Below are 14,529 nucleotides of genomic sequence, written 5' to 3' on the forward strand. Positions count from 1 at the left end.
GTGTAGTTGAAGTAGGAGATGCCCAGGATTTAACCAAAGTATCTCATCTCTACTACCTGTATTTTCTCTTCAAGTTCTGCCGTAAGTTCTGCATGCATACAGAAAAATTGAGATGATCAATGCATGTAGCAGTTTCAGTTTGGATTCCAGGGAGATGTTCTTATTCCTCCAAACTGGCTTTAGCTTTGCCACTGATGCTGTTGTTTGTGCAGTTCTTGCCCGAATTTCTGCCTTTGATCCTTCATCAGTGATGATTGCCCCCAAATACTTGAACTGTTTCACTGTCTCCAGCTCTTGTCCACTGAAAGTGATATGTGAGCTGATCCCATCACATTTGTCTGTCATCAGCTTGGTTTTCTCTGCACTGATTTGCATGCCATATTTTGCGGAGGTTTCATCCAATCATTTCACAAGGTTGGCAAGTTCATCTTTGCTGTCTGCCAGGCTACCAATGTCATCAGCAAATCGAAGATTTGAGATTGTTCACCCCCCAATGCTGACTGCATGTAAGTGATCTTCTAGGGCACCAGTCATTATGTGCTCCAAGTAGATGTTGAACAATGTGGGCGAAACAAGGCAGCCTTGCCAGACTCCAACAGTGGTGCAAAACCACTCTCCTATTGTGCCATTGACGAGAACTGCACTGCTGGCCTTGGTTTAATGGTAAGAATAAGCTTACAACCAACATTGTACTTCTTCATGGTTGCCCAGAGAGCTTTGTGCCATACTGTGTCAAACGCCTTCTTGAAGTCAACAAAGATGTGGTAGATGTCCTGCTGGTGTTGTAAGTACTTCTCACATAGAACACGAAGGCTGAAAATCTGTTTTGTGGTACTTCTTCCAGCACGAAAGCCAACCTGTTCTTCAGCGATGATATTCTCCGCTTGCGGTTTCAATCTGTTCAATATGACTTTCAACATCACTTTGCTGGGATGGCTAATTAAGCTTATGGTCCGGTAATTTTGACACAATTGCAGGTTGCCTTTCTTTAGCAGAATGATGATTAGTGACTGTGTCTACATGGAGGGCCACTCACCGGTCTGCCAGATCTTGTTGCAGATCTTGGTGAGTACATCTATTACTATTTCTCCTCCAAATTTCATCAATAGTATAGACACACACAAAAATTCCCCCAGGAATAGAAAGTTAAAGAAACCTCCATGACAACCCAGTTCCTGCTTCTCTGCCCCTTCCCCAACAGAGCCCAGCCAGTGGGCCAGATACTCACATCCCCTATCCCCCAGAGGCCAGCTGCAGGGCCCCCCTGGCCCAGACACTCATAGACCCTACCCTCCTAGAGCCCAGGGATCCAGAGGGAGAAACAGCCTGATGCTGGGTCCCAGGTTTCCACAGAGTTTCGTGCACACTGCTGCCTCCTTCCTTCAGGGAGTCCTGGGAACTCTCCAGATTCCTCCCTCTCCCACCCCCTGGCCCTGTCGTCTATTTGCGAGCTGAGCTCTGCCGGATCCAGTGACCCCTAGTGGCGGTCAACATCTCTGCAGCCCAATGGGGGGTTGGGGAGGAAGAAGAGAAAATTCTGCAGGCCCAGCCCAACATTAATGCAGAATTCTGCATTGCGCAGTGGCACAAAATGCCCCAGGGGTATTACAGTGTAACATCATCATATACAGTTGACATTGCATCATTGCAAATCAACATCACAGGCTGAGGCAAAAATCAAAATCCAGTCATTGTAATGTCATCAAGAAATCATGCATGATTATTTTATTAATATTATTCTTTCCCTCTGTCTGCCTTCTGAATCTTTATATTGGCTACTACCAAAGAACAGAGAGAGTAAGAAGTCTTTCTCTTATGCACATCTGAACTAAGGGCCAGCTATACTTTGTAGGCCCAGCAACCTGGATACACTTCCTTTGGGTATATCAAAAGGGGGCAGGGAGGCACAGGACTCTTCTCCCTATCCCACTCCACTCAGGGAGCACACAAGAGAATAGGAGAACCTTTTAAACTTTGGGTTCTTTCCTTTTGTTTTTGTTAAATCCTGCTCAACTCAAACTTCTAACAATCTTTTAGGATAAAAGCTCTCTATTAAAGACTGAACCTTTCCTTCTCCACAGCTGAGGGCTACTAAGGAACCGTGCAGCTCAGCTTTCAATAAGACCTGATGTTCCTAATGTAAAATACAAGCAGAAAAAAAAATTATGGGGATAAAATCTGCATGTGGTCTCTATAATTCATTATTGTTGCTTGTGCTTCAAATCTGAGTATAAAATTTGGTCCCCCACCTTTATTTTTCAATTAACAGCCAAGGCTCAGTTTTATTATCATCATCATTTATTTATTATTTGTATTATAGGCACATCTAGGAGCCCAGTCATAAACCAGGACCCAACTGTAATGCTAACAATATCTAAAGGCAGCTAACAAATCTTGCCTACTTTAATCTTAGTTTTGAAACCCAGATCCAGAAATCATAGGACCATATAATTCCTAAAAACCAGACACTCTGTAAGTGGCTATTCCTTATTTTGAAAGGCAATATTTCTTTAAGAAAAATTGCTCTTTTCTGTTACTACAGTGTGTCTTGGAACATGAAAATGTGCATTGACTGACTCAGCATTTAGTTCTCTATATACCATATTACCTATACCAGCCCCCCCTGCCCCCCCCCCAAAAAGTTAAAGTTGCAAAGTCAAGCACTCAAAAGTTACGAAATAACAGAATTAAGGTTGCCTGTGCAACACTAGATGTCTATGCCTTATAATACAGTCTTTAATTACATGATCACATACGATTTTTTCCACAGGGCCCTGGCCTCATTCAGTACACAGAATGGATGGAATTCAAATAATGAACAACTATCCAAGTCTTTGTATTCATATTTTTTTTCAGTATGTAGCCCCATGCTTTACTTAACACACTCAATTCAACTCTGCTCTGGAGATGGCATTATTAATTTCCTCACAAGCTTTCCTATGGTGTTCATCATCAGAGCCATCCTGTCCATAGGACACACCGGGGACAACCGCCCCGGGCCCTGCGCTTTGGGACGCAGGGTCCAGGGCAGCCTGGGTGGTTAGCGGTGCGCCTGGTGCCAGCAGCAACAAGCAACCCAGACCCAGCCTGCTCCGCTCCGCTGGCTCCCAGCGTCACTCGGGGGAGGGGGCGGAAGCTGGAAAGAGGCAGGATGGGGGTGGGGACTAGGGGGAAGGGGTGGAATGGGGGCAGAGCAGGGTCAGGAAAAGGCAGGGTGAAGCAGGAAGAGATGGGGCAGGGACCGGGGGAAGGGGTGGAGTGGGGGCGGGGCCTGGGCCAGAATGGGGGTTGTCCCGGGCCCCGCACCACCCTAGGGACGGCCCTGCTCATCACTATACTATCTAAGGTCTGAATGCTCAAAAAGGAGTTAGGCACCTAACTTACTGAAATCAGTGGAAGTGAGAAGTCTAAGTAGAAGTTAGGAGCCTAACTCATTTTGAGCATTTATTGTCACAACACCCCTAAGAGATGAGAGGTGGTATTTTCTCTATTGTACAGATGGGGAACTGAGGCACATAAAGATTAATTTCAGAAGTGTTCACTAATTTTGGTTGCCCAATCTGAGACACCCAGGCTCTGATTTTTCAGAGTACTTAATATTATATAGCGCTATGTTTGTTCAAAACACAGGTCCCATGGACTTCTGTTGCACTGTGAGTACTCAACACTTCCACAAATCAGATCCCGGGGTCTCAAGTCAGGCACCCAGAAAATGAGGAAAACACAATTAGTGACCGCTGTAAGAGTTTGGTTTAAATGCCTTGATCAGAATCATACAGGAAACCTGTCTAAAGGGCAGGGACAGAATTCAGTTTGCTTGGGTAGTACTGTATTCAACGGCCCTAACCACGAGACTATCCTTTCTCTTCCTGCAATCTCCTGTCTCTTTCGTTACATGCTTTCCAGCTTGGACAACACATAAAGCAGGGATGCCTCCAGACAACAGTATCCCACACTAAACAACCCGGATTAAGATGTTTTGCTAGAAAAATATGCTCTAGTTCAAATAGGAATTAATTCGGGGAAGACCTATGGCCTTAGCATTACACAGGAGGTCAAAATAGATGATCGCAGTGGTCCCTTCTGGCCTCGTAATCTATGAATCCCCAGAGCAAATCCATCCTGGCCAGTGAATTAGGCAGCGGTCCTGTAGAAAAATTAGTATTTGATCATATAATAAAAGACTGTATCATAACACATAACACATACACATAAGGGGTGGCATCCACAAAAGTATCGAGAAGTTCGGTGGCACCTTAAAGACTAACCGATTTATTTGGTCATAAGCTTTCATGGGTAAAAAACCCCACTTCAGATGCATGGAGTGAAAATAAGAGATACAGGCATAAATATATATTGGCACATGAAGAGAAGGGAGTTACCTTACAAGTGGAGAAATTAATTAACCTTAATTATAGCATTTCCTAACTTTTGAGTGTTTGCTTCACTTTGCAACCTTTATTTTCTTTTAACATAGGTGGGTTTTTTTGTAATTTCCTAGGTTATGAAAAAAGCAAACTGAAAAATCAGAAATCCCACTATGTAGCATCATATGAACATCCATGTGGGTCATCAGCAGGGTTGGTACCTTTAGATCCACTACATGTACCTCTGGCACTTGAGCTGACAAAGTAAATGATAGCAGTAGTAAGTTGTTACCCTGTATGTGGGCCAACACTAGAGCAGGATGAGAGGCTTTGCCAGTGGGTTTCACTGATATTTGCTGATAGCAGAGAAAGGATAGATGAGACTCAGGAAACCTGGGTTCCATTCCAGGCTCTCGGGGGAAGTGTGTTCTAGTGGGCACAGACTCTTCTGTCCATTTCACTCCAGCAAAATCTCTTCCATTACTTCCTTCCCAACCTATCCCTGACCCATTCCTATATCTTCCCCATCCCTGGCATCACATCCCAGTCCCATTCTCCTTGTTCCAGTCTCCACTCTTCAATTTTCTCATCCCAGTTCCAGCCTCCTGACCCACCCAGTCCTAATCTCAGCACTCTTGACTTTCTATCTCAGCCCCAGTGTCCCCCCATTTCCTAGTCTCAGTCTTCCTGACTAGCCAGTCCTAGTTCCATCCCACCCCTAGCACCATGTCCCAAGTCTCTTTGTTGAGTAAGTTTCAGGTCCCCATTTCCTGGCTCCTCATCCAATCTGTTTCTTTCCCCCACCCTGGCTTCCAGCTGCTTCCCACCCACATTCCCTATCTTCAATACCTCCCTGTCCCAAACTCCTTCCTTGGGCTCTTGATCCAACCACAGTGTCCCCCTACATCTATCCCACCACTTCATTGTCATGGTTTATTTGACCAACCAGTTCCAGTCTCCCTCCAAGGTTCCTCATCCAGTATCTTCCCTCACCTGTTTCCTTTCCCACCTTCCAATCTCTTTGCCCGGTGAGTCAGTCTCCCCTTAGCTCTGAGTCCCAGTTGTCTTGTCAGGTCCCAGTTCCTCCTGCCCCACCACTAACTAGCCTCTAGTCCCAGTCTCAATCCCTCTCCTGGCTCCTTGTCCCATCTACCTCACCCCAACCTGCACAGGTCCACCTATTGCTCCCTCTGCATTCAAATAAGGCAGCTTCTTCCTCCATGCCTGAGCCCAGCACAGGGCTCATTGACAGCACAGAAGAAATTGTCTTCCTGCTTTCAGTTCAGATGCCCAAACCCAGCCCACAGCAGGCCTGCTCAGCCCCATGCTGGAGAATGTTCAGTACAAATAGAATTGTCAGGAACTTCAGCTGCTAAAAAAATCTAAGAAGTCTCTACTGAGCATGTGCAAACTGAGATTTTTCATACGCTTTTAACATGTCTTAAACTTAGGTGGATTTCACATGGATAACAAAAGCACTGCCCTAACAAAGGCTGCTTGCTTGACAAATTTAAATTTCCTGTTTGAACACATGCTTTTCAATGGTCAGCAGAATTTTCTAGCAAGAAGAAAACATATTTTTCCTAGCCTCATTTTTGCATATGGCTGAACTGTTGTGGCTGAAATTAACACAAAAAAAAACCCCACTAGCCTGTGGCAGATACCTGGCATCAAAAATTTCAGCCTGAACAGTTCAAGTTTCGCTAAATTATAAGCAACTGAAACAGGATCTTATGATGGGAACTGTTGGGCAACCTTAGTAAAAGGGGTGCAATCAGTCCTGCCTATAATAATGCAATCTCCTTAATATCTATATATCAAAAAAATGAACATTGTGACAAAAGTGTTAATTTTTCTACAGATGTAAGAGTGATAATACAATTGCCCCATTCTTGTCAGGCCACTGGCCTTTTGAGGAGTTCCAAGGATAGAATTTTAGTATTCCCAATGTGCTCTAATAAGTTAGTAGGATCATAAATAGGGCCCTATCAAATTCCTGGCTGTGAAAAACGTGTCATGGACCACGAAATCTGGCTATAGGAGGGCAGGGGCAGGGCTGCGGGTGCCCCAGCTGGGGGCTCCTATCGTGCACCAGGCTCCAGCTGCTAATCCCAGCCCAAGCTGACTAGGGATGAGACTTCCTTTTCCCATGCATGGGCCACTCATGAAACCCGGTCAGACCCACCTCTGGGAACCTCCCCAGGCTGCAGGAAGCTCCACAGCTGCTGGCTGGGAGCCCAGCTCTGAAGGCAGCGCAGAAGTGAGGGCAGCTGTCAGGCGGACCCAGGCAGGAGGCTGCCAGGAAAACTGGAACATATGGTAACCAACTCCCCATACCCTGTGACCCTCACTTCTGCACTGCTTCTGGCGGTGATTCTGGCTTTAGAGCTGCGCACCCAGACAGCAGCCACTGCTCTCCGGCTGCCAGCTCTGATAGCAGCATCCCTACCAGCATCAGCGCAGAAATAAGGGTGGCAATCCCACAACCCGCCCTACAATGGCCTTGCGACTACCCCCCACCCCTCCATGGCCTCCCTTTGGGACGGGACCCTCACAATTACAACACCCTGAAATTTCAGATATAAACACCTGAAACCATGAAATTGACTATTTTTAAAATCCTATGACCTAGAAATTGACCAAAATGGACCCTGAATTTGGTAGGGCCCTAGTCATAATGAAACCTAAATCATCCTATAAAAAGAAGTTGAGAAAAGTGAAAGCTTTAGGTTCAACAAATACCAAATACACATTGAGGCAAAAAAAAAAAAGCCAAAAACTAAGGGAAATTATCACATACTAATATATTAAACATAGAAAAATACCAGTTTAGGAGCTAGGAAGAACCTGTGTTATTTTGCAATGCAATGTTTCCAGTTTAGCACCCTGCTTATCTTTTAGCTCCTGAAGGTACTGTGTTGCATTTCATCCTTTTATAACAATGTTTTATAGACAAACAACAAGAAACAATGACTGAAAGTATGCTATTTTACACAACAGCAACTACTGCATTAACATTTCTTTCTAGACACCACTATCAATTTGTCCTTACCATATATTCCATATTGGAAGCTGGTGGATACACCTGACTCCGTAATTTATTATGAAGATCCAAGACACTTTGCATATCACTGTCTGTGATAGCCCTTTTCCCTCTTTGCTTGGCAATCCACCACTCACCATCCTCGTCCATGTACTTTTCCAAAAGTTCCTCTAATAGTGTACCATTGGGAAGAACCACTGCAGAAACTGTTTGAGCTATGAATAGCAAGGCAGTTACACTGAGCCATTCCTGTGCTACACACTTCATGATGAATGACCTCAAAACTCCCCAGGGTTAATTCCAGGACAAAGTCTTTCTTCCAGGTCTGTTGGCTGCAAAGGCATAAGAGAGAGTAAAGTGATTCTGAGGTTAGAGTGTTGGCCTGAATTAATCTGTTAAATAACAAAAGTCAAACTGTAGTTGGGAGGGGAGTGTGCCAGTGTGGTTTTTAGGGATGCCAGAGAACATAGACACCCATCCTTTACACTGTGGCTTTGACCTCATGAATTGAAGATCATTCAGGTAGTTATGTAAAGCACACTTAAGAGTCTGCATAAATAAAAGCAATTTTTTCGTAAACTGCCTTCATCTGATAGTGCCTCCCTTTAAGCAATCTAAATTAGATGATTAAATTAAATTAGGTCCTCTTAGAATATGCCAGTGTATAAATATAGTTGTTTTCAAGCTAAAGGGGCTTGCAGCGAATCCCAAAATGAAAACCACCCCAAAAAAGAATGAAGTATGCTTTAAAAAAATCAGAACTATCAAATCTGATGTTGATCAGAATCTTTTGTTTTATGATTTAAAAACATTTTGAGTCTCCAAACTTAACAACAAAACTTAGATTATTAAAACCTGTTAGTCAAACAGGGTTCATTTATTATGCTTGGAGAACAAAACTGATGAATTATTTTAAAAGAAGGTTTTAAGATGCAGTTCTCCTATCAAGAATGTTCTTCTGATGCCCGCTACCGTTTGGAAAGCTGCAGTGCTCTATCTACAGTAGCTCCCTCATCCCAGTCCAAAATATATTAACACTGTAACAGCAATCCCCTAGCACTCCGGTTATGGACCTAGCTGTGGAGGGTAGAGGGGGAAAGGAACATCTGGCATCTTGAAGAAAATGCACAGAGAGGCTGCATAGGTGCCCAGTATACCCAATGTTCCAATAGGGAAGATACATCGTATTATACTACTGGGCCACAATTGCACTTTCCGCACCTGTTAGGCATTAAATAAAGATGCTGGAATGAGAAAGTCTGGCTTTTTGGCTCCCGTTCCTACGATAAAAAATATCAATCTGCCTTCACTGGGCTGCATTTCAACCACACGCCCGCCCGGCTTCTAAGGACAAATCAACTGCTGCTGCCCCAAAGTTGCTGCTCAGCAGCACGCGTCCTGTGAGCGCGCGATGGAGCGACAACTCTGCGGAGAGTCGAGTCTTCCAGCAAGTCAGAGCTGGAGCTCGCCCCTGGCCCCTGCCCTCCCGCCTCAGGCCCTTTGTTACACGGCCCCGGCTGGGACGGCGAGGAGAACAGGACAGAAAGCCCAGGCGGGGAGCTGGGTCTCCCCGGGAAGTCCCCGACTCGTGCGTGGGAAGAACCGCAGGTCCGGGGGGGCGCCGCGCGCAGCTGGGGCGCTGCTGATGGTTGCGGGAGTCAGGGCTGAACGGCGCGGAGCCGTTCCCAAGCGGTGCTGAGCCAAGCCCTTACCTCTCCCGGCCTTTCGGACACCCAGGTCCAGGCTGCAGCCACCCAGCCACAGCCGAGTTCGGGCCGCCGCCCGCCCGCCCGCCCGCCCGCGTCGCCTCCCCGCCTCGCAGAGCCGGGAGACGCGCCGGAATTGCCCGGGCAGCAGAGCAGGAGTCGGGGCGCGCTGGAGGCTGCGCCTGCAAACTCTGCGAGAAGTTTGTGCACCAGCCCCTCAGCGCAGACACTTTCCCTGCCCCCCGCTCTGGACGTGGAGTCCCCTTCCCGCGCTCGCTCCGGCCTCTCCAAGGCCCCCTCCTGCTCCCTGCAGCTGCCCGTGCCAGGAGCTCCGCGCTTGCTTCCCCTTTGCTCCCAGCCATTTATCCCGGGCCTAGAGCGCGCCCCCAGTGACGTGCCTTGGCCACCCCGCCCCACCAGCATCCCGCCCGGCCGGCCGGCACCGCCAGGAGACTCGGAAAGGGGCTCTGTTTAGCGCCACTCAAACCCTGCCTGGAGAGGGAGAAGCTGGCTCCCGCTGAGCTCAGCTACCTGCCTCCCTCCTGCAGCTTTTTACCCCCAAATTGTACCATCAGAACAGAGAACAAAGGTCCTCACTGGACCAAGCAAATCCAGAGCCGCAGCAAAGGCGCGTTAAAACCCCAGATCCTGCAGCTGCACCCCGCCAAGTTTTGGCCGTGAAGCTACAAATCTTAAAAAAAAACAAAATCAGGTCAAGACAAATGCGGCTCCAACTGCAGCAAAACATTCTGGATCCTAGCACATGCGTACTGGAAAAACCCAGGTCAAACCCCTTGATCCAGCCAAATGTTGCCCCATCTGTCCCTACAGTTTAACCTAACAGCTAAACGGATGACGGGTCCAACTGCAACCAAAAACAAACAAAGAACAACAAACAAACAAAACAAAAGACTGGCCTGGGGCACAGCAACACTGCAAAAACTCAGATCCCATGGAACCCGCTGGATCCATCCAGTTATCAGGGAGGAGATGGAGTAGAAGCAGCTGCACTTGATCTCCCCCCAGTAGAATTTAGAAGTTTATCGCCAAAAAGGGTGCTGTTAAATAGGTGGTTTTGCATTGTTCTTACACGGAGCTTTGTCAGAGCCTGGATTTTTCTAGCCAAGTCGGGAATGGTAACAATTAGGTGCTTGGGTCCAAAAAATGGCAGGATCCAGCTGACTTTGTGCGGGATACATTCACCCATTGGTACTGCTGTCCCAGTTTGCAGCATGGTCCGGGGTTTTTTGGTGCACATGGAATTTATATATAGAGACAACACAAGTTAAGGGATTGAGGTTAAAAATTGGCAGGATCAGAAGGATCCACCAGCTATGTGAGGGGTGTTTTTTTTTCAGTGCTGTTGATCAGGGATCCATCAGAGTACTCATACAGATTTCTCCACTGAAACAGGAGCAGCTTAACTTGTTATCTATTTAGATTGTACAGTTTGGGGTTTGAGGCAAACAATTGCCAAGATCCAGCTGGATCCAGGTGCTAGAGTCAGGTTATTGCAGGGGTTATGCACCAGAATTCATCACAATCTGGAATTTTTGGGAGTAGTGGGAGTGGCAATACTTATTCTCTGTTGATGCTGTGGAATTTGAGTGGAGGCCAAAAATTGGTTGGATCTGGCAAGATCCATATGCCAGATCTGGGTTTTTGTAATGCTTGCATCTTAGTTTGCATGCTATGTGTGCTTCTGTTCCTCTCTCTGTACATGGGTGTTTTTCTTATGTACATGCCTAAATATCTGTTTCCATCATATAATAGCATCAGGAATGCGTACACCTAGGAACAGAGAATGTACGCCATATTTACAGGATGGGGGACTCTATCCTGGGAAGCAGTGACTCTAAAAAAAGGTTTGGTTGAGGGGCAGATCAATTGAACATGAGTTCCCAGCAGGGCCGGCTCCAGACCCCAGCGCGCCAAGCGCGCACTTGGGGCAGCATTTTGCCGGCAGGGCGGCAGGCGGCTCCGGTGGACCTTCCGCAGTCATGCCTGCGGGAGGTCCACCGGAGCCGCAGGACCAGCGACCGCCAGAGCGCGCTCCGCGGCGCGCCACCCTGCTTGGGGCGGCGGGATTCCTAGAGCCGCCCCTGGTTCCCAGTGCAATGTTGTGGCCAAAAGAGCTAATGCAATCTTTTGATGCATAAACAGGAGAATCTCAAGTAGGAATAGAGAGTCACTGGTGCAACTGCTGCTGGAATCCAGCTCTGGTGTCAACAAATCAAGAAGGATGTTGGTAAATTGGAGAGGGGTCAAAGAAGAGCTACGTGAATGACTGAAGGATTAGAAAACATGTCTTAGGGTATGGCTACACTGGCGAGTTGCAGCGCAGGTAGTTTGCAGCGCTGGTCATCCAGCTGTGCAGGGCCAGCGCTGCAGTGTGGCCACACTGACAGCTACCAGCGCTGCAGTGTGGCCACATTTGCAGCATTTGCAGTGCTGTACTGAGAGGTGCATTGTGGGTAGCTATCCCACAGAGCACCTCGTCCCGTTTTGGCGCCGTTTTGGCGCTGAGTATTGTGGGAAGGGGAAGGAAGTGTGTGGGTCATTTCGCTTCCTGTTCCAACGCCCTGTGGTGCATCGCTTCACTTCCTGGCAGTCACAGTTTCGCCGTCCACGTTTCTTGCCATTGTGAGTGCAGCACGCTTTCTGTGTGAAATGGAGCCTGAGCTGCTGAGGACTTTGCTGATGACTGTCGCCAGCACATCACGTTTGGCAGTTGAGCTATTCCTTCAGCTCCAAAGTGACAGTGAGGAGTCCGACGATTATATGGATTTGCCTAATGCGGGTGACATGAAATTGCTTGTGGCGGTAACGGAAATGCTCAGCACCGTGGAACGCCGCTTTTGGGCTCGTGAAACAAGCAGTGAGTGGTGGGATCACATTGTCATGGAAGTCTGGGATGACGAGCAGTGGCTGCAGAACTTTCGTATGAGAAAAGCCACTTTCATGGGACTGTGTGCTGAGCTCGCCCCCACCCTGCGGCGCAAGGACACAAGATTGAGAGCTGCCCTGACGGTGGAAAAGCGGGTGGCTATTGCAATCTGGAAGCTGGCAACTCCAGACAGCTACCGGTCGGTCGGGAACCAGTTTGGAGTGGGAAAGTCGACCGTTGGAATCGTGTTGATGCAAGTTTGCAGGGCCATTAATCGCATCCTGCTAAGGAGAACCATGACTGTGGGGAACGTGCAGGACATTGTGGATGGCTTTGCAGAAATGGGTTTCCCTAACTGTGGAGGGGCAATAGATGGGACGCATATTCCTATTCTGGCACCACCCCACCTAGCCTACGAGTACATTAATCGCAAGGGGTATTTCTCTATGGTTCTCCAGGCGTTTGTGGATCACCGTGGGCGTTTCATTGACATTTACACAGGCTGGCCTGGAAAAGTGCATGATGCACGCATCTTTCGGAACAGTGGCCTGTTCAGGAAGATGCAGGAAGGGACATTTTTCCCAGACCGAAAGATCACAGTAGGGGACGTTGAAATGCCCATTGTGATCCTTGGGGACCCCGCTTACCCATTAATGCCTTGGCTCATGAAACCCTATACAGGGAAGCTGGACAGGAGCCAGGACCGTTTCAACTACAGGCTGAGCCGATGCCGAATGACTGTGGAGTGTGCTTTCGGCCGTTTAAAGGGGCGCTGGCGGGCGCTTTATGGGAAGCTAGACTTGGGGGAAAGCAGCATCCCTGCGGTTATATCCGCGTGCTGTACCCTCCATAATATTTGTGAAGGGAAGGGTAAAACATTCAGCCAGGCATGGACCAACGAGGTGCAAGTCCTGGAGGCTGAATTTGCACAGCCAGACAGCAGGGCTACTAGAGACGCCCACCACAGGGCAACAAGGATTAGGGATACCTTGAGGGAGGAATTTGAGGCTGAAAGCCAACAGTAATGTTTTTTTGCCTTGACCAGGAGTGACGTGCACTGGTTACAGTGCTTTTAAGTGCCTGTGTTTTTCTTGCTGTTTGTTACCTGTGTTTTCCTTGGGGTTTGTTATCTTTCACTTTATGCAATAATAAAAACTGTTTCATAATCAAAGAAATCATTTATTTAAAAAAAAGGAAGTAAACGGGCAGGGGGGTTGGTTGTTGAACTGTACATTCATAGGTTTGTATATGTACTGTCAGGAGTGCTGTGCACCTCAGGATTGTACTGTTGCATGGTGATGGGGGTTGAGTGCAGAGGGTAAGGGTCGTAGTTCTCTGGGCTCATAGGTGACCGTACAGGTGTCGGGGGCAGCTGGTGATGGTGTAGGTAAGAACCTGGATGCTGGGGAACAGGACTTGGAGCTGACATTGGTGCATAGGGGAAAGAGGTTTGGGAGGGTGGGGGTTTGGCACGGTAGTGCTCTGCCTGCATTGCTACCAGTGACTGCATACAGTCTGTTTGGCGTGCCATGAGGTTTATAAGCTGCCTCATGGTTTTCTTCAGCATCAACGCCTTTCTCCTGCTTTCTGTTTCCTTCCAGTGCTGCATCTTTTCTCTCCATTCCTGCGCAGTTTTATTCTCTGTTGCACACTGGTTCATAACTGCCTTCACCAAATCTTCCTTGCTTTTGTTAGGCTTCCTTTTCAGGTTTTGAAGCTTTCTTTCAGTCACTGATAAGACCGGTCCAGGACTAGTCAAGGTCACTATAAAAATACAGCAAATGATACATTTTAAGAGAGCCTGCATTGTGTATAATCTGAAGTTAGTTTCAAGTCTCACACTGTAGCATTCCTCAGACATTTCAAACACAGCTAGAGAATTCACAGCCTCCCAGAAATGGTAAGTGAGGGTATCGCATAGTAGAAGTAGAAGTCAATAAAACATGGGAGACATGCTGGGAAACACTCCCTCCATGTCCCTCAGGAATTAACCCTGGGGTTCCTGCCGCGGTTTGCCTGGGCAGGGTGCTTTTTGCTTCATGGGTGCACTGCTTTTTTTGGGCTTTGGTAAAGGCAGGAAGCAAGCAGCAGTTGGAGGGAGTGTTTCAGTGCAGGTCTCCCATTTCCCACAGGAGTTAATACTTGAAGATATCTCCCTGCTGCAGGTTACCTGGGAAGCAAGGGAGGGTCTCCTACAACAATGCGGATTCCGCCCTGGCCCCTATGCAGCTTGCCTGTGTGCAGCCATGGTCCCCCCACCCCTCCTGGAACAGTGGCGCGGACGCGTTAGCCTGACTGGGACAGGGACCACACTGGCTCTCCCTTTAAACTTGCGAATTGCCTATGCTCTTGCAGAAACTTTTGAAGAGATTACAGAGGCAGATTACCGTGACGTGATAGACCACATCAATGGGATATTCCATGTCTAGGCATGCAAGCATGCAGCCATACCACTCCCCCTCCTCTCCCAAAACCTTTGCATTGCAATAAAAGCTGCTTACCTGGGACCTGCTCCTGTGATTCTTC

General features: G+C 47.7%; 1 protein-coding gene across 1 annotated transcript in view; it reads right to left on the minus strand.

Moving 5' to 3' along the window:
• Window positions 1-9,428, minus strand: part of CRISPLD1 (cysteine rich secretory protein LCCL domain containing 1) — a 56,718-nt gene extending 47,290 nt beyond the window's left edge. The window contains exons 1-2 of the mRNA XM_045003112.1: window positions 9,123-9,428; window positions 7,420-7,742 (exon numbers count right to left, since the gene is read on the minus strand). Of these exons, the coding sequence (XP_044859047.1) occupies window positions 7,420-7,677 (258 nt within the window). The 5' untranslated portion in view covers window positions 7,678-7,742; window positions 9,123-9,428. The remainder of the gene's footprint in view (window positions 1-7,419; window positions 7,743-9,122) is intronic.
• Between the last annotated feature and the right edge of the window lie 5,101 nt (window positions 9,429-14,529).

This window comes from Mauremys mutica, chromosome 2 (assembly GCF_020497125.1).
Source record: "Mauremys mutica isolate MM-2020 ecotype Southern chromosome 2, ASM2049712v1, whole genome shotgun sequence".
Taxonomy (NCBI): Eukaryota; Metazoa; Chordata; order Testudines; family Geoemydidae; genus Mauremys; species Mauremys mutica.